Source organism: Ahaetulla prasina, chromosome 6 (assembly GCF_028640845.1).
Source record: "Ahaetulla prasina isolate Xishuangbanna chromosome 6, ASM2864084v1, whole genome shotgun sequence".
NCBI classification, from domain to species: domain Eukaryota; kingdom Metazoa; phylum Chordata; class Lepidosauria; order Squamata; family Colubridae; genus Ahaetulla; species Ahaetulla prasina.
In genome coordinates, this window is record NC_080544.1 from 110458724 (window position 1) to 110481064 (window position 22341).

At 48.2% G+C, this 22341-nt stretch overlaps 1 protein-coding gene across 1 annotated transcript in view; it reads left to right on the forward strand.

Moving 5' to 3' along the window:
* PDE6D (phosphodiesterase 6D) overlaps positions 1 to 6125 on the forward strand; it is a 47416-nt gene extending 41291 nt beyond the window's left edge. Inside the window, exons 3-5 of the mRNA XM_058187331.1 lie at positions 715 to 840; positions 2614 to 2719; positions 5422 to 6125. Of these exons, the coding sequence (XP_058043314.1) occupies positions 715 to 840; positions 2614 to 2719; positions 5422 to 5503 (314 nt within the window). The 3' untranslated portion in view covers positions 5504 to 6125. The remainder of the gene's footprint in view (positions 1 to 714; positions 841 to 2613; positions 2720 to 5421) is intronic.
* Positions 6126 to 22341: the final 16216 nt, after the last annotated feature.

A 22341-nucleotide genomic window follows, 5' to 3' on the forward strand; every position in this document is an offset into this window, starting at 1 on the left:
GAGGTCTTATTTTTGGGGGAAAAAGGGTAGATTAGATTAAATTAGATTAGACCTTTCTTGCCCCAGTTGTTAAGCAAATCACTACAGTTGTTAAATTAAATGGCAAAAACGTGACATGGGGGGGGGCATGGGGAGGCCAAAAACGAGCCCGTTTTTGTACAATTGCAACTGCCATCTTGACTTCCCCCCTTTTTTTTTTTTTTTGATCCACTCCACAGGTACCCCTGCATTTTGCCAGCCCAGTTGGGGGGGGGGTGTCCCTTCCTGCTGCTCTCTACAGCTGACAGGCCCCTTGTTGGAAATAACTTTGTATTTGGCACGTCTCTTCTAAGCCCGGGCGTAGAATGAAAGATTTTATGGAAAGTCTCCAAGCTGTGTCATTCTTCTCCACACACAAGCGCACACTTTCAAAAAAGGCGCAGGGAACGGTTGCCCTGCGTCTCTACCATAATTATTTTAGCATTTTTAATCTGGATCCACGGGGGCTCATCTTACACGCCGTTGGTTTTCTTACTTGCACAGGAGAACGGGTGAGCAATTGCGTCACGCAGCGTTGACTGCTTGCATTTTTTGCAATTTTTCAGACGTGCCTCCTGGCTTATGCTGACATCTGAGCGCCTTTGGCCACAGCAGGCTGCGTCTCATTATTTGGAATATTAATTTCAACCAACAACCCACCCCTCCTTCTTTCTTTCTCTCTTCTTTTTTTCTCAGCCCGAGTTCCTAAGAAGATTCTGAAATGCAAGGCTGTTTCTCGGGAGCTCAATTTTTCCTCCACGGAGCAGATGGAAAAATTCCGCCTGGAACAGAAAGTTTATTTCAAGGGACAATGTCTAGAAGGTGCAGTTTTATTCTCCTAGGGGGATCTGGGCTGGGTTTTCACCAGGGAGGAAGAGAGAGAAAGAGAGAGAGAGAGGGAGGGAGAGAGAGAGGGAGGGGGGGTGGGAGAGAGGGAGAGGGGGGAGAGAGAGGGGGGGGGGGCAGCAGAAAGAATTAACATTTTTCTGCCCTATCAGAAGTCAGCACCAATAATAAATAAGGCTTATTTATTATTTAGCATATGGCATCGACAGAAGTCATTGATATACAAATTTAGTTTAAATAAAGCGTCAGCAAGTGTGTGTGTGTTTATTTGTTCACACTTTATTTAAACCAAACTTATTCTAGTGAGATTTGGGTATGGGCTGGGTATGTGGCAGTAGTGGGTTTCAAATTCCGGCGCTACTGGTTTGCTCCTGGGAGCGTGCGGCACTTCTGCGCAGAGCGTTTTTGATGACTCTGGGCAGGTGGGCGGAGCCCGCCGCCATCACCGCGCTACCGGTTTGCCCGAAACCGGGGCGAACTGGTAGCAACCCACCACTGGTATGTATATATGTATGTATACACACGTACCAGTGGTGAAATTCAGCCAGTTCTATCTGGATCACGCAATCCGGTAGCGCCACCAGCGAAAAGCTCTGCCCACCCGCCCAGACGTCGTCACGTCCCGTTTTTGACCCTCCGCGCATGCTAGAAAGCTCTGCACATGCATGGAGGAGGCGCGAGCATAGTGAGCACAAGCACACTCACTTTTGCAAACAGGTAGCGAAGATAAGTAAATATCATCCCTCACACACACACACACACACTGTGCTCACTGGGGAATTCTGGGAGTTGAAGTCCACACATCTTAAACTTATCAAGGTTTGCAAGGTTGTCTACACTATTTCATATCCTGACCATATAGGACAGGGGTCCCCAACCGTTCAGACCTCAGGGACCACTAAATATATAATTTTAAATCCTGTGGACCATTAATATGTTCTGTCTAATGACCGGCTGGGTGGGCGTGGCCAGGTGGTCGTGTGACTGGGTGGGTGTGGCCTACTAAATGTCACTCACATCAAGGGGCACCTCGCCAGCCTCTACTCACCCCTCCCCTGCCAACCACTACTCGCCACCCCACCCGGCTCCTTAGGGTTCCAACAGGAAGCAGTTGTAGGAGCTAAGCAGCCACCATGAGAAAGAGTTGGCAAAACAGCTCAGTTCAAATTGGATCTGACCAAGAAGGAGGCTCAGTAGAAGCACCTCACTGAGGACTAGGAGCATAGGCTTTCCAAGCAGAGGGAAGACCTGCAGGAGTGCAAGGCCAGGCACCGGCGCCTGGAGGCTCAGCGGGCTGAGATGGTCAGTTAGTTCCAGGCCATGATGCAGCCCCACTGGAACGAGGCCCTCCGGCTCTTCTCCACCAGCGGCGCTTCCCTCCAGCCTTCGCCCAAAGCCCCCCACCAGGAGGCTGAAGCAGACCCCAAGTTGGAATTTCTGCCCCCCTCTGACCTGCACAAGAAGACCCCGAAGGGGGAGACTCTCTGAAGCAACACAAATGTTCATTGCACATATCCGTCCCAGGGGCCGTAGTTTGACGACTCCTGATTTAGTGCAATATAAAAAAATGCAAATAATTTGTCTGCAGACCACCAACATTTTCTCGCGGACCACCTTTTGGTGACCGCTGATATAGGAGACTTAAGTGCAGGGGATGGCGGGCTTCCAGGCCATTACTTAAGCCGGACGACAGGCGTAAAAGGAGGAATTTGGCTTTTGATGGCACTCACCACCTTCTTATTTTTACAGAGTGGTTCTTTGAGTTTGGCTTTGTCATCCCAAACTCCACCAACACCTGGCAGTCTTTGATAGAAGCAGCTCCAGAGTCGCAAATGATGCCAGCTAATGTTCTCACGTGAGTGATTGCATTTCTCATTCACACAACCCCAGGTCAAAGTCAGTGACTGCCCAAAACACGGAGAGGGCCGAGAGGATCCCAATTCAAATACTGAGCTGTCCGTTCTTTAGCTGAAGTCCGCTCCAAGCTAAATCCCCTGGCTCTCTAGTGACCCACCAGCGGCCAGCAGAGCTAGCAGTAGATTCAGACAGTGAGGAGATTGGGGAGGAACGAGGGCCAGTCCTGGAGTCTGGGGAACGCTTGGATGAGAGCTCTGAGTCGGAGGCAGAGAGGGGGCTAAGGCCATTTGGTAATTCTTTGCTGTCTCCGGAGTCTGACATCAGTGAGGCAGAAGAACAGCGTGAGCCTGTTCCCAGTGTGCGCATGCGCAGAGCTGTCAGGAGACAGGAACAACTAAGGAAACAGGGTCGACTTGGCAGTAAGGCTTGGAGATGATCGGCTCCTCCCATAAGACACAAAAGAGAAGCGAACGGGACGTGAGCTTTTGCAGGAAGCAATTAGTTCATCTGGCCGATTCAAGATTTGAAAATTCTGTTTGTGATTCTGTGCCAAGTTTGGCCTTGCCCTGCGGCTGGAAATTAGCTGTCTGGCAGCGTTCCACGTGCGATAGGTGGGTGTTGATAACCTTCCTCTGAAAGACTTATCAATGAAAGTAATTTACAGCCGTAGGAATTAAAAAGAGGTTTGCTGGGACTAAGTTTGTGCTGTTTAATTTCTAAGGAAGCCTAGGTCAGAACAGGCTCCAATCAGCGGTGAAGTTTGCAGAGCACCCTTAATTTTCAGATTATTATCTTTATTATTATTTTGGTAATTCAAGCTGCCAAGCATCCCAGCTTGAATTCACAGGTGAGCGTCACCTGGTTTCTTTTCTTTTCTTTTTTTAATGGAGGTTGCCATATATAAAATTGCAAGTGAAAATAAAGACAATAGGAAAATGGAAAGCGAGAAAGGAAGAGTGAGGGATGAGGAGGAAGAAGAATCATTAGCTTCCGACTTTTTTTGCAGGGCAGTAAAATACAAAATAAAATTATGACTATTTTTGCATATTTCAGGTTGGCTCCTTCAGGCTTGAAATGATCAAGTCTTTATCATTTGGAGCCTGAGTGGCCAGCTTCCACAACCCCTGGCTCCAGCAAGACGTTTGGGCTGTTCGTTCGTTTGTTCATTCATTCGTTCATTCAGTCAGTGAGTTTCTATAGCTGCCCATCACAACCAATCTCAGGGCAGCTTACAGTGCTAAAGCTATAAAAACAATGAATACAAGAAAAAACCATTTAAAACGAGAAAAACATCTAAAGTAAACATAGACAGCAACCGAAATTATCAACCAGTTAGCAGTTTGGTGTAGTGGTTAAGGTGCTGGCTTAGAAACCAGGAGATGGTGCATTCTAGTTCTGCCAAGCATGAAAGCCAACTGGGTGACTTTGGAACCATCACCAGGTGGCTGTGAGTTCTAGTCCTGCCTTAAGCATGAAAGCCAACTGGGTGACTTTGAACCCATCACCAGGTGGCTGTGAGTTCTAGTTGTGTTTAAGCATGAAAGCCAACTGGGTGACTTTGAACCCATCACCAGGTGGCTGTGAGTTCTAGTTGTGTTTAAGCATGAAAGCCAACTGGGTGACTTTGGACCCATCACCAGGTGGCTGTGAATTCTAGTTGTGTTTAAGCATGAAAGCCACCTGGGTGACTTTGGACCCATCACCAGGTGGCTGTGAGTTCTAGTTGTGTTTAAGCATGAAAGCCAACTGGGTGACTTTGGACCCATCACCAGGTGGCTGTGAGTTCTAGTCCTGCCTTAAGCATGAAAGCCAACTGGGTGACTTTGGACCCATCACCAGGTGGCTGTGAGTTCTAGTCCTGCCTTAAGCATGAAAGCCACCTGGGTGACTTTGGACCCATCACCAGGTGGCTGTGAGTTCTAGTTGTGTTTAAGCATGAAAGCCAACTGGGTGACTTTGGACCCATCACCAGGTGGCTGTGAGTTCTAGTCCTGACTTAAGCATGAAAGCCAACTGGGTGACTTTGGACCCATCACCAGGTGGCTGTGAGTTCTAGTCCTGCCTTAAGCATGAAAGCCAACTGGGTGACTTTGGACCCATCACCAGGTGGCTGTGAGTTCTAGTCGCGCCTTAAGCATGAAAGCCAACTGGGTGACTTTGGAACCATCACCAGGTGGCTGTGAGTTCTAGTTGTGTTTAAGCATGAAAGCCACCTGGGTGACTTTGGAACCATCACCAGGTGGCTGTGAGTTCTAGTCGTGCCTTAAGCATGAAAGCCAACTGGGTGACTTTGGAACCATCACCAGGTGGCTGTGAGTTCTAGTCCTGCCTTAAGCATGAAAGCGAACTGCATGACTTTGTACCAATCATCGGGTGGCTATGAATTCTAGTTCTGCCTATGGCATGAAAAACCAGCTGGGTGACTTAATCATTCTCTCTCAGTCCAACCCACCTCACAGGGTTGTGGCGACGGTGAAAATAAGAGGAAAGAAGGCGCATTGGCCACCTTGAGCGATCTATAAATTAATAAAGGCAAGATAAAAATCAAAATAAATTACAGTAAAGCCCTTGGCCCATTCAGAGGCCCAGGATCGGGCAGACTGCCCAGTTTTTATAGCCTTAAATGTCCTCCTTCTGCCATTTCACTTTTTCTTTTTCTTCCCTGGTCCTTTTCTTCTTCTCCCTTTTCTCCTTCTGCAGCGGGAACGTGATCATAGAAACCAAGTTTTACGACGACGACCTCCTCGTCAGCACTTCCAGAGTAAGACTCTTCTACGTTTGAGAGAAGGCCGGGGCAGGGCTCGGGCCTGGCTTAGTTCCTCCCCACACCTGATTCCCAGGGGGGGCCGAATCCCCAATTTCTCCCCTCAAGGCGTCCAATGACGGAAGACTTTTTTTTAGGAGGTCCGGGGCATGGCGAGACTCGTGCCCTTTGACCCATCTTTCTCTTGCCCTCCTGCAAGGCCATCCTGCAACACCTTGTAGCCATCTGCTCAGATATTGGGGAAGGGGGCGGAGAGAAGGACTTTTTTTGGGGGGGGGCACCCCAACGGGCAAGAAGGATCAAGATTGTAAATGGGACTTAAGAGGGTTGGTTATTTTTCTTTAGATCTTTCTATGTCTCCGTACTTAGTCGCCTCCTTGGCAGACTGACTGTCGGCTCAGCTTCTTCATTGTCTTTCTTTACTTCTTTTAAGTTTCACCTGTTCGGCTCCCCTTTCTTTCTTTCTTCCTCTCTCTCTTTCTTTTTTTTTTTCTTCCCCATTTTTTAATTCCGACACTCCTCTCGGTTTAACTGGTCCAGACTCATTTCTTCCACCGTCCCGTTTCCTTGAACTTGTAAAATAGACTGCAATATTCTTACATAATGTAATTAAAAAATAAATTTCTGATTGAAAAGCAAATGCTCCTGGCTTTTGCTCAGAGTTTATTCCGTGGGTACGTTCTCCGGGGGGGGGGGGGGGGCACGAAAATAAGCACCAAACGATTTGAACTTCAGGTTTTCCAGCTTGGTCCTCTACCTGGTGTGTGTTCTGGATTCCTGGACAGAATGCCAAGAGGAAACTTTGCCACCAAGTGTTCCCTACAGGGCAATGGTTAATCTGTTTATTTCCAAGAACTAGGGATGATATGATAGCAATCTTCCAGTATGCAGTGGAGTACCCCAAGGCTGTTTTAAGCCCAGGAATCTTCAACATCTTCTTCAATGATTTGGATTAGGGGATAGATGGGGAACTCATCAAATTTGCAGGTGACACCAAGCTGGCAGGAATAGCCAACACTCCAGAAGATAGGCTCAACATACAGAAGGATCTTGACAGACTTGAACATTGGGCGCTATCTAACAAAATGAAATTCAACAGTGAAAAAAGTAAGGTTCTACATTTAGGCCAAAAAAACAAAATGCACCAGTACCATATATGTGGTACCTTGCTCAATAGTAGTACCTGTGAAAGGGATCTTGGAGTCCTAGTGGACGACCATTTAAATACGAGCCAGCCGTGTGCAGCAGCTGCCAAAAAAGCCAACACAGTTCTAGGCTGCATAAACAGAGGGATCGAATCAAGATCACGTGAAGTGTTAATACCATTTTATAATGCCTTGGTAAGGCCACACTTGGATTACGGCATCCAGTTTTGGTCGCCACAATGTAAAAAAGATGTGGAGACTCTAGAAAGAGTGCAGAGAAGAGCAACCAAGAGGATTAGGGGACTGGAGACTAAAACATATGAAGAACGGTTGCAGGAACTAGGTATGTCTAGTTTAATGAAAAGAAGGATTAGAGGAGACATGATAGCAGTGTTCCGATATCTCAGGGGCTGCCCCAAAGAGGATTTGGAGGTCAGGCTATCCTCCAAAGCCCGTGAGGGTAGAACAAGAAGCAATGGGTGGAAACTAATCAAGGAGAGAAGCAACTTAGAACTAAGGAGAAATTTCCTAACACTGAACAATGAATCAGTGGAACTACTTGCCTCCGGAAGTTGTGAATGCTCCAACGCTGGAAGTTTTTAAGAAGATGTTGGATAACCATTTGTCTGAAGTGGTGTAGGGTTTCCTGCCTAAGCAGGGGGTTGGACTAGAAGACCTCCAAGGTCCCCTCCAACTCTCTTATTCTATTCTATTCAATATCTCAGGGGCTGCCACAAAGAAGAGGGAGTCAAAACTATTCTCCAAAGCACCTGAAGGCAGAACAAAAATCAATGGATGGAAACTAATCAAGGAGAGAAGCAATCTGGATCTAAGGAAAAACCTCCTAACAGTGAGAACAATTAACGGAATGGCTTAACACCAAAAGTTGTGGCTCCACTGGAGGTCTTTAAGAAGACGATTGGGTGACCATTTGTCTGAAATGGTTTAGGGTCTCCTGCTTGAGCAAGGGGTTGGACTAGAGGACCTCCAAGGTCCCTTCCAAGTCTGTTATCCTCTCAGTCCCGCAGAAGAGTATTGACACATCAGAGGGTCCTTTCACACACAGCCCACCAGCTGTTCCTTAGAGATGCTATCCATCCTGATGGTTTGGATGAAGGCCCTCCGTGTGTTCCATATTCTGGGCTTTTTTCAACACACGAAACCTGATTTTATATGCTTTTTTTTTTTTTTTTTTTGTCCTGCCCATCAGCCGAAGGGGAGGGAACCGTTTTGCTCAAAACAACTTCTGTATCTCCTGCTCGTTCATAAATAAAGCAGAAAGCAGCTGAGGCTCAACTAATTATCTGGCGCATTGACACACACACCTACCTAGCAATGATAAGTGGGTGTCAGGCTTCCAAGTAACACTCCCCACGAAAGAAGACTCCGGGGCTAGATGTTCCTCAAAATTCCATTTTACTAGAGATGTAGAGATATTGGCACATCTGGGAAAACCCGAATCTGAAAGCTTCCAGGTTTTCCCCACCCAAAAGAAAGTCCATGTTGTGCCTCGCCCACCCCCCTCTCCGCAGCCGGGCCCCTCTCATCTCCTGTTATCTCAGCCAGGGACTGATAGTGCAGACAAATGGCCTGGCATGCCCCCAGCCGCCAGTCCTGGCACCATGCCTGGACAGACTGAGCAAGACGAATGGCCTGGCATGCCTCCGGCCCCCGGTCCTGGCACCATGCTCGGACAGACCGAGCAAATAAACCCCTCCCCCACAGCATGTGAACATGAGGAACCTGAAGCCAGTCACGAGCTGGAATTGCCGGCAGCTGGAGGGTGGACGGATCCACGCTTCCGGAGAATGGAGAGGCGACGTCAGCAAAAGGAAGGGAGGGGCAGGCCTGGATAAGTGCTGAGTCATGGAGCCACACCCCATGGCCTATATAAAGGATCTGCTTTCTGGCATTCTTTGAGTCAGGCAAAGTCTAATCTGGATTGCTGAAGTCACATCTTGGACTCCTGCCTGCCCTGAGAACTCTGACAGAACTTTGGCAAAGCTGCAGAGGCTTTGTGGCCACGCTTGATACAGACTTCCCCAACCCGGCCGTCAGAGGAGGAGTGGGACACGACAGTCCAAGTCCTTTCCCCCTGCACCCACATGTCCATCACATGGTCCAGTAAAAATACCATCCCAACTGGAGATGCCTCCCTGTCACTCCTGTCTCCAAGTGCAGGACAGGATGTCCTTGACCCTCAAAGAAAATAATGTTGTTATGGCTAGATAGCATGGGTGAAATCCAGCAGGTTCTGACAGGATCTGGAGAACCGGTAGCGGAAATTTTGAGCAGTTCGGAGAACCAGCAAATACCACCTCTGGCTGGCCCCAGAGTGGGGTGGGAATGGAGATTTTGCAGTATCCTTCCCCTGGAGTGGGGTGGGAATGGGGATTTTGCAGTATCCTTCCCCTGGAGTGGGGAAGGAATGGGGATTTTGCAGTATCCTTCCCCTGGAGTGGGGTGGGAATGGAGATTTTGCAGTATCCTTCCCCTGGAGTGGGGAAGGAATGGGGATTTTGCAGTATCCTTCCCCTGGAGTGGGGTGGGAATGGGGATTTTGCAGTATCCTTCCCCTGGAGTGGGATGGGAATGAAATTTTGCAGTATCCTTCCCCTGGAGTGGGGTGGGAATGGGGATTTTGCAGTATCCTTCCCCTGGAGTGGGGTGTGAATGGGGATTTTGCAGTATCCTTCCCCTGGAGTGGGGTGAGAATGAGGATTTTGCAATATCCTTCCCCTGGAGTGGGGTGGGAATGGGGATTTTGCACTACCCTTCCCCTGGAGTGGGGTGGGAATGGGGATTTTGCAGTATCCTTCCCCTGGAGTGGGGTGGGAATGGGGATTTTGCAGTATTCTTCCCCTGGAGTGGGGTGGGAATGAGGATTTTGCAATAACCTTCCCCCTGGAGTGGGGTAGGAATGGAGATTTTGCAGTATCCTTCCCCTGGAGTGGGGTGGGAATGGGGATTTTGCAGTATTCTTCCCCTGGAGTGGGGTGGGAATGGGGATTTTGCAATATCCTTCCCCTGCCACGCCCACCAAGCCACACCCACAGAACCATTAGTTTAAAAACAATGGATTTCACCACTGCTAGATATCTCTCCACTCCATACAATCAGGAGTGGAATTCACTTACCTTCCTTACTGGTTCGCAAATGTGTCCATGTTCATGCATGCGCACAGCCTTCCGTCCATGCTCTTTGCTCACATGCACAGCTTGCACGCATGCGCGCGGCTAAAAAAACTGTGCCTAAATAGGATGGGATAGAGTCTGGGCGGGTGGGCAGGCCCAGCCACAATTTCCGGTACCAGTTCGGGCGAACCGGTCTGAACCGACTGAATCCCCCCTTCCCAGTTTCTGACAGCACTAATTGTGGCAGCCCCGAAAATCCAAAGTACAAGATGGCTTCCAGGACTGACACTGGGCTTGAATTTTAGCATGCAAGAGTGGAAACATCCTTCTCTTGCTGTCCGACTACAATTCCTTTGGCTCTATTACACGTAAAAGGGTAAAGGAGTCAGTACCGATTTTACTCCGCTAAATCATTGCCGATTCTAGGGACCGGTACCCATCTCCTGTTTCAAGCCCATTGAGCCAGCGCTGTCCAAAGACATTTCTGCGGTCAGGTGACCTGTAAGACGTAACAGAGCAGTTTTACCTTCCCACCAAAGTGGTACCTATTTATCTTCTCACATTTGCATGCTTTCGAACTGCTAGGTTGGCAGGTTCTGAGGCGAGGATGGGAGCTCACGCCAACCCATGGCACCCAGGTCTCGAACCTGATTTGATGGCTTTCCGGCTGACAAGTCCAGCATCTTAACTGCTGAGCCACCACGCTGCCCCTCTATTACATGGCACAAACCTCATACACAGGGCGAAACAGATTACAAATAGTCCTTGTGTTAGGACAGCGATTGGCTAGCCCAGTTGCCGTCGTAACCCCAAGACATGCAGGTTATTAAGTGGGAAATGTCAGGAATCCCATGTAAGGAGCAGGGGCTCCTGGAGTGGGGATTAACAGATTATTATCTGTTCATTAGCATCCTTTAGCATCCCCAATTTGCGGTTGGCACCTATCTGAATTCAGAGATATTTTTTTTGGGAAGACTTAAAGCTACCAAACATGTAAAAGGAGATATCCAGTGGAGCCACCTTGTGAGAAATTATAATTGTTGCATTCTTCTCCAATTTCTCACCCTCACCATGTCTTATGCTGGAAGATCTTATTCAGGACAGACCAGGGATCTCCAAACCTGGCCAGTGTAAGACTTGTGGACTTCAACTCCCAGAATTCCCCAGCCAGCATGGGGAATTCTGGGAATTAAAGTCCACAAGTCTTACAGCGGCCAAGTTTCGAGAGCCCTGAGATAGACAACAAGCCGACGGGAACTAATTTCTTAGATCCTCCTACTTCTCTAGTGAAGAGAAGGACCAGGGGAGACAGGATAGCATCTTCCAATATCCGAGGGTCTGCCACAAAGAAAAGGGAGGGTCCACTTATTTTCCAAAGCCCCTCAAGGCCAGACAAGGAATGATGGATGGAAACGGATCAAGGAGAGATTCAAACTAGAAATAAGGAGAATTTTTTTCGGACAGTGAGAACAATCAACCGATGGAACAGAAGTTGCCTTCAGAAGTTGTGAGAGCTCCATCACGGGAAGCTTTCAAGAAGAGACTGGACGGGCATTTGTCAGAAATGGTGCAGGGCAAGGATGTCAAACTCACGTCTTGGTGGCGTCACGTGACGTATCGGGACTTCCCCCTCCCCTTTGTTAAACCGGGCGTGGGCCTGGCTAGCATGTGATATTTCCAACCTGCGGGCCAGGAGTTTGACAGCCTTGGTATAGGGTCTCCTGCTTGGACCGGGTGGGGGGGAGGGTTGGTCTAGATCAGCGGTTCTCAACCTGTGGGTCGGGACCCCGTTGGGGGTCGAATGACGATTTGCCAGGGGTCGTCTAAGACCATCGGAAATATGGGAAGTATACTTGCGAGTCGAAGAATCGCGCTCCAATGGTTGACTCCACAAGCCAGCTGCAGGCTCTTCAAATCGCTAGCCGAATTCGGCTTCAGGCGCGATGAATTAAAAAAGAGAGAAATCTTTGCTCTGATGTCTCCCTCTCAAGCCAGCTGCAATCACTCCCAATCGCTAGCCTAATCTGGCTTCAGACGCGATAAACTTAATAGGGGAGGAGTCTCCGCTTTAATGCCTCCGTCCTCAAGGCAATCGCAAGCAGTTCAGATCGCTAGCCAATACGGCTTCAGGCGGGATAAATTCAAAACGAAAATAATTTTACGGTTGGGGTCGCCACATCGTGGGGAATTGCATTAAAGGGGTCGCAGCACTATAAAGGTTGAGAACCCCTGGTCTAGATCAAGGGTCCCCAACCTTTCGGACCTCAGGGACCACTAAATTTATCATTTTAAATCCTGTGGACCACTAAAAGGATCTGCCTAATGACCAGCTGGGTGGGCGTGGCCAGGTGGTCATCTGACTGGGTGGGTGTGGCCTACTAAATGTCATTCACGTCGAGAGGCATTTCGCCAGCCTCTACTCACCCCTCCCCTGCCAACCACTCCTCACCTCCCCAGTCGGGCTCCTTAGGGCCCCAACGGGAAGCAGTTGCTGGAGCTAACCAGCCACCATGAGAAAAAGTTGGCAAAATAATTCAGTTCAAATTGGATCTGACCGAGAAGGAGGCTCAGTAGAAGCACCTCACTGAGGACTAGGAGCATAGGCTTTCCAAACAGAGGGAAGACCTGCGGGAGTGCAAGGCCAGGTACCGGCGCCTGGAGGCTCAGTGGGCTGAGATGATCAGCCAGTTCCAGACCATGATGCAGTCCCACTGGAACGAGGCCCTTCGGCTCTTCGCCACCAGCAGTGCTTCCCCAAGACTGTCTACTGTTGACCTCACCCCATTCCTAAGAGGTCTGTAAGGGGCGTGCATAAGCGCACCAGCATGCCTACCGTCCCTGTCCTAATATTCCTTTTTACTTACCCTTTTCATGTATCCAAATTATATTTATACTTTTACCTGTTATCTTATATATGATTGACAAACTAAATAAATAAATAAATAAACTTGGACAAGTTGAAGATGGGTGGACCAACGGAGGGATTTATAAACCAGCCATCAAAATCCTCCATCGGCCAGACCTTCAGAGTTGTTCACAGGTATGGCCACTAGATGGCAGCAAAACACAACAGTTCTTTCAAAGCGAATTCTTAAATTTCTAAACTTCAGTGACATGAAGATGCGCGGACTTCAATTCCCAGAATTCCACAACCATCCTTTTGCGGGGGGGGGGAGTAATTGCTGCCTGGGGAATTCTGGGAGTTGAAGTCCACACGTTTTCAAATGGCCAAGTTTGAGAAATATAGTTTTAACTTCCTTTGAGTCTTCCCAAAGGGGCATGCTCTGGTTCTTTCAGACTTCAGCACCCATACTCCCCATCCTGTATGGGCCATCCAAGAAATGACTACCCACATGCATTGGGTACCCACGTCCATCAGCTGCTTTATTCAAAGGGAGCCGAAAGTTCATTAGCATGGTTTACAAACTGTACCGGGAAAAGCTCTTTTGCCTACCTGAGTTTCTCACCTAAAACTATACCAGGAAAGGGGGAAGGGAAGGGAAGGGAGGGGGGAAGGGAGAGAGGGAGGGAGGGAGGAAGGAAGGAAGGAAGGAAGGAAGGAAGGAAGGAAGGAAGGAAGTGATGACATATATATGGTTATGTTTTGCATCAACAAAACCTGCAACGACTAGGGTAAATTTGTACAATCGATTTATTGATTTGATTTTTATCCTGCTTTCATTATCATTTAGAGATAACTGAAAGTGGTAAACCTGTGTAATACTCCATCCTCCTTCTTTTTCCCCACAACAACAACCCTGTGAGGTGGGTTTTGGAGAGAGAGAGAGAGAGAGAGAGAGACTAGACTAGACTAGACTTTAACTGAATTCAGTTCAATTCAATTGAATAACAGAGTTGGAAGGGACCTTGGAGGTCTTCTAGCCCAACCCCCTGCTTAGGCAGGATACCCTATGTTAGATTCGGGCAATAACGAGGCAGGAGACCAGGATAGTGACAACAGCTCTTTACTATATGGTGAACCCAGCAGCCAGTGCTAGGGAAAACCTCTCTTTATATACAGTTTAGCCGGAGGCTTCAACCAATCAGCAACGTGCTATTTTCCCGCCAAAACTTTTAAAGATACATTACACTCCTTCCCTCCCAGAAAACACTTTACCAATATTTGCATAAAATTAGCATCTTATTTTTCTACGTAATCACGCAGGTAGACTGGGCGTCTCCTGACTCTTTCGGACCTGCGCAATTCATTTTCTGGGAGTGAGTCGAGCTGACCGGAGGGACTGTTTGTTCCTCTCAGCTCCTCCTCTAGGCCATCCGGCCCTGGATTATTTGCAGAGTCGTCCCTGCTGTTTTCAGGAGGAACCGGTTGGTGTCGCTGGACCTCCTGGAACTCAGATAAGTCCCGCGTTTGCCCCGGGTTTGAGTCAGCTGTGGATTCAAACATTGGGTAGTCAGGGCTTGTTTCGTCTGAGTCTGACCTGCTGGTTATGCGTTTCCTTATTTGGTCTATGTGGCGCTTCCATACCCGGCCATCCTCTATCTCTACTAGATATGATTTTGGTCCTGTTATCTCTAGGATTTTCCCTGTTAACCAGGTCGGACCCTCGCTGTAGTTGTGTGCCCACACTAGGTCGCCTACTGTCATCCCTCTTGTTTTACCGTGTGCCCCTTTGTAACCGTCTGGTGTGTAGTTTGGGTTTAAACGGTCTAGTGGGCACCTAAGCTTCCGACCCATTAATAGCTCTGCCGGGCTGCGGCCAGTTGTTACACAGGGGGTTCTGTGTTGGACTGCTAGGAAAGTATCGATTTTAGTTTGCCAATCGCCTGGCCTGATTCTAGACAATGCTTCCTTTGCGCTCCGAACGAAACGTTCTGCAAGGCCGTTCGTCGCAGGGTGGAAAGGCGCCGAGAGGACATGCCGGATGCCCTCCTCTGCCAAGTACCCCTCAAACTGGGTTGCCGTGAATTGCGGGCCGTTATCGGAGACTAAAATGTCGGGCAACCCGTGGGTTACAAATAGGTGCCGTAGGACTGAAATCACGGCCTCGGCTGTCATGGATCTCATGAGAATGATTTCCAGCCATTTGGAGTAGGCATCGACTACTACCAGAAAGATTTGGCCGTGGAAGGGGCCGGCAAAATCGATATGGATCCTAGACCAAGGGCCCTGGGGTCTCTCCCACTCCCGAATCGGGGCCGTTGGGGGTAGTGGTCTGGACTCCTGGCAGGCCTGGCATTTCCCTACCCTTTCAGCAATTTCCGTGTCCATTAAGGGCCACCACACATAGCTTCTCGCTAAGCCCTTCATTCTCACGATCCCTGGGTGGCCAATACCTTTTTCCAATACCTTTTTCCTCAATTTTTCCGGGATCACCACTCGATCCCCCCATAGCAGGCACCCCCCTTGAGCTGAGAGTTCCCCACGTTTTTTTACAAATTCTTTAAAACGCTCGCCCGGCGCAGCGGGCCAACCTCTTTGTACCCAACCAATTACAGTCCTTATTGTAATGTCCTTGTACGAAGCCCGAGCCACCTCCTTGGATGTGACTGGGCCAGAGTCCAAAGAGTCAATTAGCAGGACGGGTGTCCCCGGAGTGGGGTCTTCGATAGTCTCTGGTAACGGGCATCTGCTCAGGGCGTCCGCATGCCCTAATTCCTTCCCTGGCCGGTGTAGTAGTTTGTAAGAATACGCCGCTAGGAAGATAGTCCATCTGGTCAGTCTGGGCGAAAGTGCCACGGGTGTTGGGCGGTCGCCTGCCAACAGGCCTAGCAAGGGTCTATGGTCCGTGATGATTTCGAAATCACGACCAAATACGTATTCATGGAATTTCTTTACCCCGGAGACTATAGCCAAGGCTTCCCTATCTAGCTGGCTATAATTCCTTTCAGCTGATGACATTGTTCGGGAGTAATATGCAATAGGGGCTTCTGTGCCATTTGGCAACCTGTGGCTGAGCACAGCCCCCACCCCATAGGGAGATGCATCGCAGCTTAACACTAATGGCAGCGTGCCATTGTATTGGATAAGGAGGCTATCACTCGATGGGAGATTCTTTACCCGAGACTATAGCCAAGGCTTCCCTATCTAGCTGGCTATAATTCCTTTCAGCTGATGACATTGTTCGGGAGTAATATGCAATAGGGGCTTCTGTGCCATTTGGCAACCTGTGGCTGAGCACAGCCCCCACCCCATAGGGAGATGCATCGCAGCTTAACACTAATGGCAGCGTGCCATTGTATTGGATAAGGAGGCTATCACTCGATAGGAGATTCTTTACCCCTTCGAATGCCCTAGCTTCCGCCTTTTCCCAAGACCACGCAGCCGTCTTTGCTAGTAATTTGTGAAGCGGCTCGGCTATTGTTGCCTTATTTCTTAAAAATACCGCGTAGAAATTGACCAGACCTAAGAATGCCTGCAACTCTGTTTTGTTCTTTGGAACCGGGGCCTTCCTGATGGCCCGTACCTTGCTTCCAGTGGGGTGAATCCCTTCCCTGTCTATCCGGTAGCCCAGGAATTCCACAGATTCAACCCCGATCTGGCATTTGTTCAGTTTGACTTTGAGACCGGCAGACCGGAAAATGCCCAAAACTTTTCGCAGCCTTACCCCTAATTCCTCTAGATTCTCAGCGGATACCAATACATCGTCGAAGTATGGTACCACCCCTGGTAGTCCCTGCAACAGCCGCTCCATTAGGTTCTGAAATAACCCTGGAGCCACACTAACCCCAAACTGTAACCGGGTGCACTTAAAAGCCCCCCTGTGAGTCACAATTGTCTGCGCTTCGGCTGTGCTGCTATCTACGGGTAACTGTTGATAGGCTTGGGCCAAGTCTAGCTTGGCAAAAACCTGCCCTTGCCCCAATGAGTGTAGTAAGTGCTGTACCACCGGAACGGGGTAAGCACTCTTTTGCAATGCTTTGTTAAGCGTTGCCTTATAGTCAGCGCAAATCCGGACCGACCCGTCCGGTTTGACTGGGGTGACTATGGGGGTCTCCCACTTAGCATGGTCAACTGGCACTAGAATTCCCTGGTTTATTAGCTTGTCCAGTTCCCGGTCAATCCTGGGCTTTAGGGCGAATGGGACCCTCCTAGCCTTTAACCGAATAGGGGCAACTTGTGGGTCTAAGTTAAAGGAGATAGGGGTCCCCGTGTACTTGCCCAGGCAGTCCTTGAAAACGTCCTCAAACTCCTTCATGAGTGTGTCTTTGAGGTCGACTTCGTTTCTGAAGATTCCAGTCACTCCCATGCCCAATGCTCGGAACCAGTCCAGTCCCAACAAGCTTGGCAGGGTTCCATCGACTATGGTGATGGGCAGAGTTTTCTTGTATTGTCCATACTCGACGTGGACAGACGTTACCCCTCGAACAGGGATGCGATTCCCTTGGTAGTCTTGTACCTTTAATTTCTGTGGTTGCAGCTTGCGCTTCGCGATGGCGGGTAAGGCTTTCACGAGAGTGTCCCAGGACATGATCGTGATCGATGAGCCGGTGTCTACTTCCATTCGGCACGGTACCCCCTCAATGTGTGTTTTCGTAAAGATCTTTTTTTCTAGGCGTGTTGATGCGTGACCCACTCTCACGGCAGTCTGATTCAACTTTGCGCCTTTTTTGAATTGACCAATCACGGGCCGCTTCGCCGTTCCCGCGCTCTGATTGGTCAGTTTGAATTTTTGGCGGGAAGGTTGGGGCGCTCGACAGGCCTGTGCTATGTGCCCCTTCCTTTCGCACCGCCGACAAGTCGCATCCTTAAATTTGCAGTGTTGTCGTTGGTGTTGCCCTCCGCAACTTGCGCATTCGCCCCGGTCTTCTTTCTCCGACCTCCCGGTGTGGAAGACTCCTTCCTCTTCCTCACCGTCCGACTCGGCCTGGACCTCTTCGTTGTGGACCGGGGTTGATTTCGCTCCAGCCCCTAGCGCGATCGGCTTTTGTAGGGTTTCTGCCGCTTGGGTGGACATCTCGTGAGCCCTGGCTTCGTCCAAGGCGATTGCCAGCGTTAGGTTGCTTCTAGACAGCAGCCGCCGTCGCAAACGGATGTCCCTGACCCCGCAAATGAGCTGGTCAAACAATGCGTCTTCCAAGTCTCGGTACTCGCAATGGTTCGCGGCTTTCCTCAGGGCTGCCATGTATACGCTGATGGACTCACCTTCTCGCTGCATGCGCTGCCTTAATTCGAACCGTTGTACAAACTTGGAAGGCGTTGGTGCATAGTGGGCTTTCAACGCAGTCTGCAGAGTTTGCCACGGTACCGACTGTACCGGCGTTGGCTCCGACAGCGATTCTGCGGTGTCGAAAACCTCCGGGCCGCAGTGGCTCAGGAAATACGCCCGCTTCCTGTTGTCCGAGACTCCTTGAAGTTCGTTCGCCTCGAGGAAGCACTCGAAACGAGCCATGTATGACCCCCATTTCTCCTTAGCTCGGTCGAATGGCGCTGGCGGTGTGTAGCTGGACATCGCTGCTTTCCGCCCCTTATTTGCTGGGTTCGCGTCTTCCTAGTGAGTTCAGCTCTTTTCCTGGCGCTCTTAGCCTCGAGATCCCATCCTCGTCGCCAGTGTTAGATTCGGGCAATAACGAGGCAGGAGACCAGGATAGTGACAACAGCTCTTTACTATATGGTGAACCCAGCAGCCAGTGCTAGGGAAAACCTCTCTTTATATACAGTTTAGCCGGAGGCTTCCACCAATCAGCAACGTGCTTTTTCCCGCTCAGTTTTCCCTCCAAAACTCTTAAAGATACATTACACCCTACACCACTTCAGAAAACTGGTTATCCAACCTCTTCTTAAAAACTTCCAGTGTTGGAGCATTCACATCCTCTGCAGGCAAGACGTTCCACTGATTAATGGTTCTCACTGTCAGGAAATTTCTCCTTAGTTCTAAGTTGCTTCTCTCCTTGATTAGTTTTCCACCCATTGCTTCTTGTTCTACCCCCAGGTGCTTTGGAGAATGGGTTGACCCCTTCCTCTATGTGGCAGCCCCTCAATATTGGAAGGCTGCTATCCTGTCTCCCCTGGTCCTTCTCTTCACTAGAATAGCCATGCCCAGTTCTTGCAACCGTTCTTCCTTTGTTTTAGCCTCCAGTCCCCTAATCCTCTTTGTTGCTCTTCTCTGCACTCTTTCTAGAGTCTCCACATCTTTTTTACATCGTGGCGACCAAAACTGAATGCAATATTCCAAGTGTGGCCTTACCAAGGCATTATAAAGTGGTATTAACACTTCACGTGATCTTGATTCTATCCCTCTGTTTATGCAGCCCAGAACTGTGTTGGCTTTTTTGACAGCTGCTGCACACAGCTGGCTCATATCTAAATGGTTATCCACTAGGACTCCAAGATCCCTCTCACAGCAAAGGGCAAGATACCACAAATACCGTACCTGTGCATTTGGTTTTTCTTGCCTAGATGTAGAACCTCCCTTTTTTCACCATTGAAGAGAAAGAGGGAGGGTGGGAGATGGAGTCGAAAACAGAGGCTGGCCCAGAGTCACCCAGTTTGCTTTCATGCCTAAAAACTGGACTAGAACCCATCACCTTCTGCTTCCTAGGCCAGCACCTCAACCACTAGACCCAAATGGTCCTAGCCAACATTTTCCACATTTGGAAGCTGGTGCTATAAACCTTTTCATGGGCTTTTAACCCTTTGCCCCCCACAACCTAATGCTTGTGCCAGTTCTTCAAATCCGTAATCAGACACACGGTCAATTCCTGCGATGGCTAAAGGTTTTAATCAGGGGTGAAATCCAGCAGGTTCTGACAGGTTCCGGAGAACCGGTAGTGGAAATTTTGAGCAGTTCAGAGAACTGGCAAATACCACCTCTGGCTGGCCCCAGAGTAGGGTGGGAATGGAGATTTTGCAGTATCCTTCCCCTGCCATGCCCACCAAGCCACACCACGCCCAAAGAACCGGTAGTAAAAAAAAAATTGGATTTCACCCCTGGTTTTAATCCTTTTTTCCCATCTCACATTGCAGAAAACCGTGTATTTTGCTGGCAAATTTCGGGGCTTCGGGGCTTCTGTTAGAGTAGGGGTCTGCAAACTTGGCTCTTTTAAGACTTGTGGACCAACTCCCAGAGAACTCTGGGAGTTGAAGTCCACAAGTCTTAAAAGAGCCAAATTTACAGACCCCTGTGCTAGAGGTTTGGTCCAAATGCTAGTTGATAGTTGCTTTTTCAAGGAGCAGTTTTAGTTTCCCAGCCCGCCCTTGTTACAGCCAGAGGGTCATTTTGCTCCAGACGTGGTCTAATCAAGTCTAACCTAATTTGATTTGCAAAATGCTTCCTCCCTTCCATTTGAGACACAAAAAAAATCAAAACAAAACCCCTAGCAGACTTTAACGTTTTATCACAGACAGCAGTGTTTTATTATCCTGCTTCCCATGTCCTTCCCCCCAGTCTTTAAGATCCAGCTGTGACCAACCCATCTATGCAAATAATCTTCATCACAATATGAAAGGGAAATGAACAGGGATGAAAAAATAATAATAATAAAGGCCCGAAAATTATGCTGGTAATAGAACGGCTCCAAAAATATTGATCAGGGGACCTGGAAGTTTTCGTCTTGTGTTATTTTTAGAATAGAATAGAATAGAATAGAATAGAATAGAATAGAATAGAATAGAATAGAATAGAATAGAATAATGGACTAGAAAGAATAGAACAGAACAGAACAGGAATAAAACTAGAATAGAATAGAAATAAAACAATAATAGAATAGGATAGAATAGAATAGGAATAAAACTAGAATAGAATAGAAATAAAACAATAATAGAATAGGATGGAATAGAATAGGAATAAAACTAGAATAGAATAGAAATAAAACAATAATAGAATAGGATAGAATAGAATAGGAATAAAACTAGAATAGAATAGAATAGATTAAACATTGGAATGAAAACTAGAATAGAATAGAAATAAAACAATAATAGAATAGAAATAAAACATGAATAGAAATAAAACAATAACAGAATAGAATAGAAATAAAACAATAATAAAATAGGATAGAAATAAAACAATAGAATAGAATAGAATAGAATAGAATAGAATAGAATAGAATAGAATAGAATAGAATAGAATTTTTTATTGGCCAAGTGTGATTGGACACACAAGGAATTTGTCTTTGGTGCATATGCTCTCAGTAGACGTAAAAGAAAAGATACCTTCATCAAGGTACAACACTTACAACACTTAATGGTAGTCATAGGGTACAAATTTAACACTTAATGATACAACACTTAATGATAGTCGTAGGCTACAAATAAGCAATCAGGAAACAATTAATTATTTTTTCATCCATGCGTCCGTGGAAAGTAGTGGAGGGATCCAAAAAAGTAAAGTTGGTTCTGATTTTGGGTCCAGAAGTTTTGCTTTCAGATCCAATGGATGAACAGATTGAAAGAAAATACGGCGCCTCGTTCTTATACTGTCTTATACATATACTTACACTGTCAAACTATTCACTAAGTCTGCATTACCACTGCTATTAATCTCATCGTTCCCATCACCCATCTCCTCCCACTTACGACTGTATGACTGTAACCTTGTTGCTGGTATCCTTACGATTTATACTGACTGTTTCCTAATATGATTCGATTGCTTATTTGTACTCTATGGCTATCATTAAGTGTTGTACCTTATGATTCTTGACGAAGGTATCTTGTCTTTTTATGTACACTGAGAGCTTATGCACCGAAGACAAATTCCTCGTGTGTCCAATCACGCTTGGTCAATAAAGAATTGTACTGTATTGTATGTGATGACCGTATGCAAGCTGCTGTATGTACAGAGGTGGAAGGTTATATCGCTAGAACAGAATATTTGTAGCTCAGGGTGGAAATGGCGGGTCCTGGGTTTTCTTTGAGCTGGGTTGTTTTCCTGCAGACGTCAGTGTTGGATGGGAGTGGGGTTTGCAAGGAGGAAGAGGAAAGGGGAGGAAGAGGAGGAGGAGGAGGAAGAGGAGGACTGTGGGGTCCTGGGTGCTCTCTGAGCTCGATTGTTTTCCTGTAGACCTTTCATGACCCAACTAGGTAACATCCAGTGGTGGGATTCAACCAGTTCGCACCACTTCGGGAAAACCTGTTGTTAACTTTCCGAGCAGTTTGGCAAACTGGTTGTTGGAAGAAATCATTGGGGCAGAGAACCGGTTGTTAAATTACTTGAATCCCACCACTGGTAACATCATTAGTGCTAGAAGGGAACGGGGTTTGTGGAGAGGAGGAGGAGGAGGAGGAAGGAGGGGGCGAGGAAGAAGAAGGACAATTGTGGAGTCCTGGGTATTTTCTGAGCTTGGTGGTTTTCTTGCAGATGTTTCATGATCCAACTAGAAAATGTCATTAGCGGTAGAGGAGAGAGGGGCTTGTGGAGAGGAGGAGGAGGAGGAAGAGGTGGGAGGAGGAGGAGGAGGAGGAGGAGGAGGAGGAAGAGGGGGAGGAGGAGGAGGAGGAAGAGGGGGGGAGGAGGAGGAGGAGGAGGAAGAGGTGGGAGGAGGAGGAGGAGGAGGAGGAGGAGGAGGAAGAAGAGGGGGGGAGGAGGAGGAGGAGGAGGAGAAGGAAGAGGAGGGGAGGAGAAGGAGGAGGACGATGACTCTTCTGGGGTCCTTGGTATTTTCTCAGCTTGGTGGTTTTCTT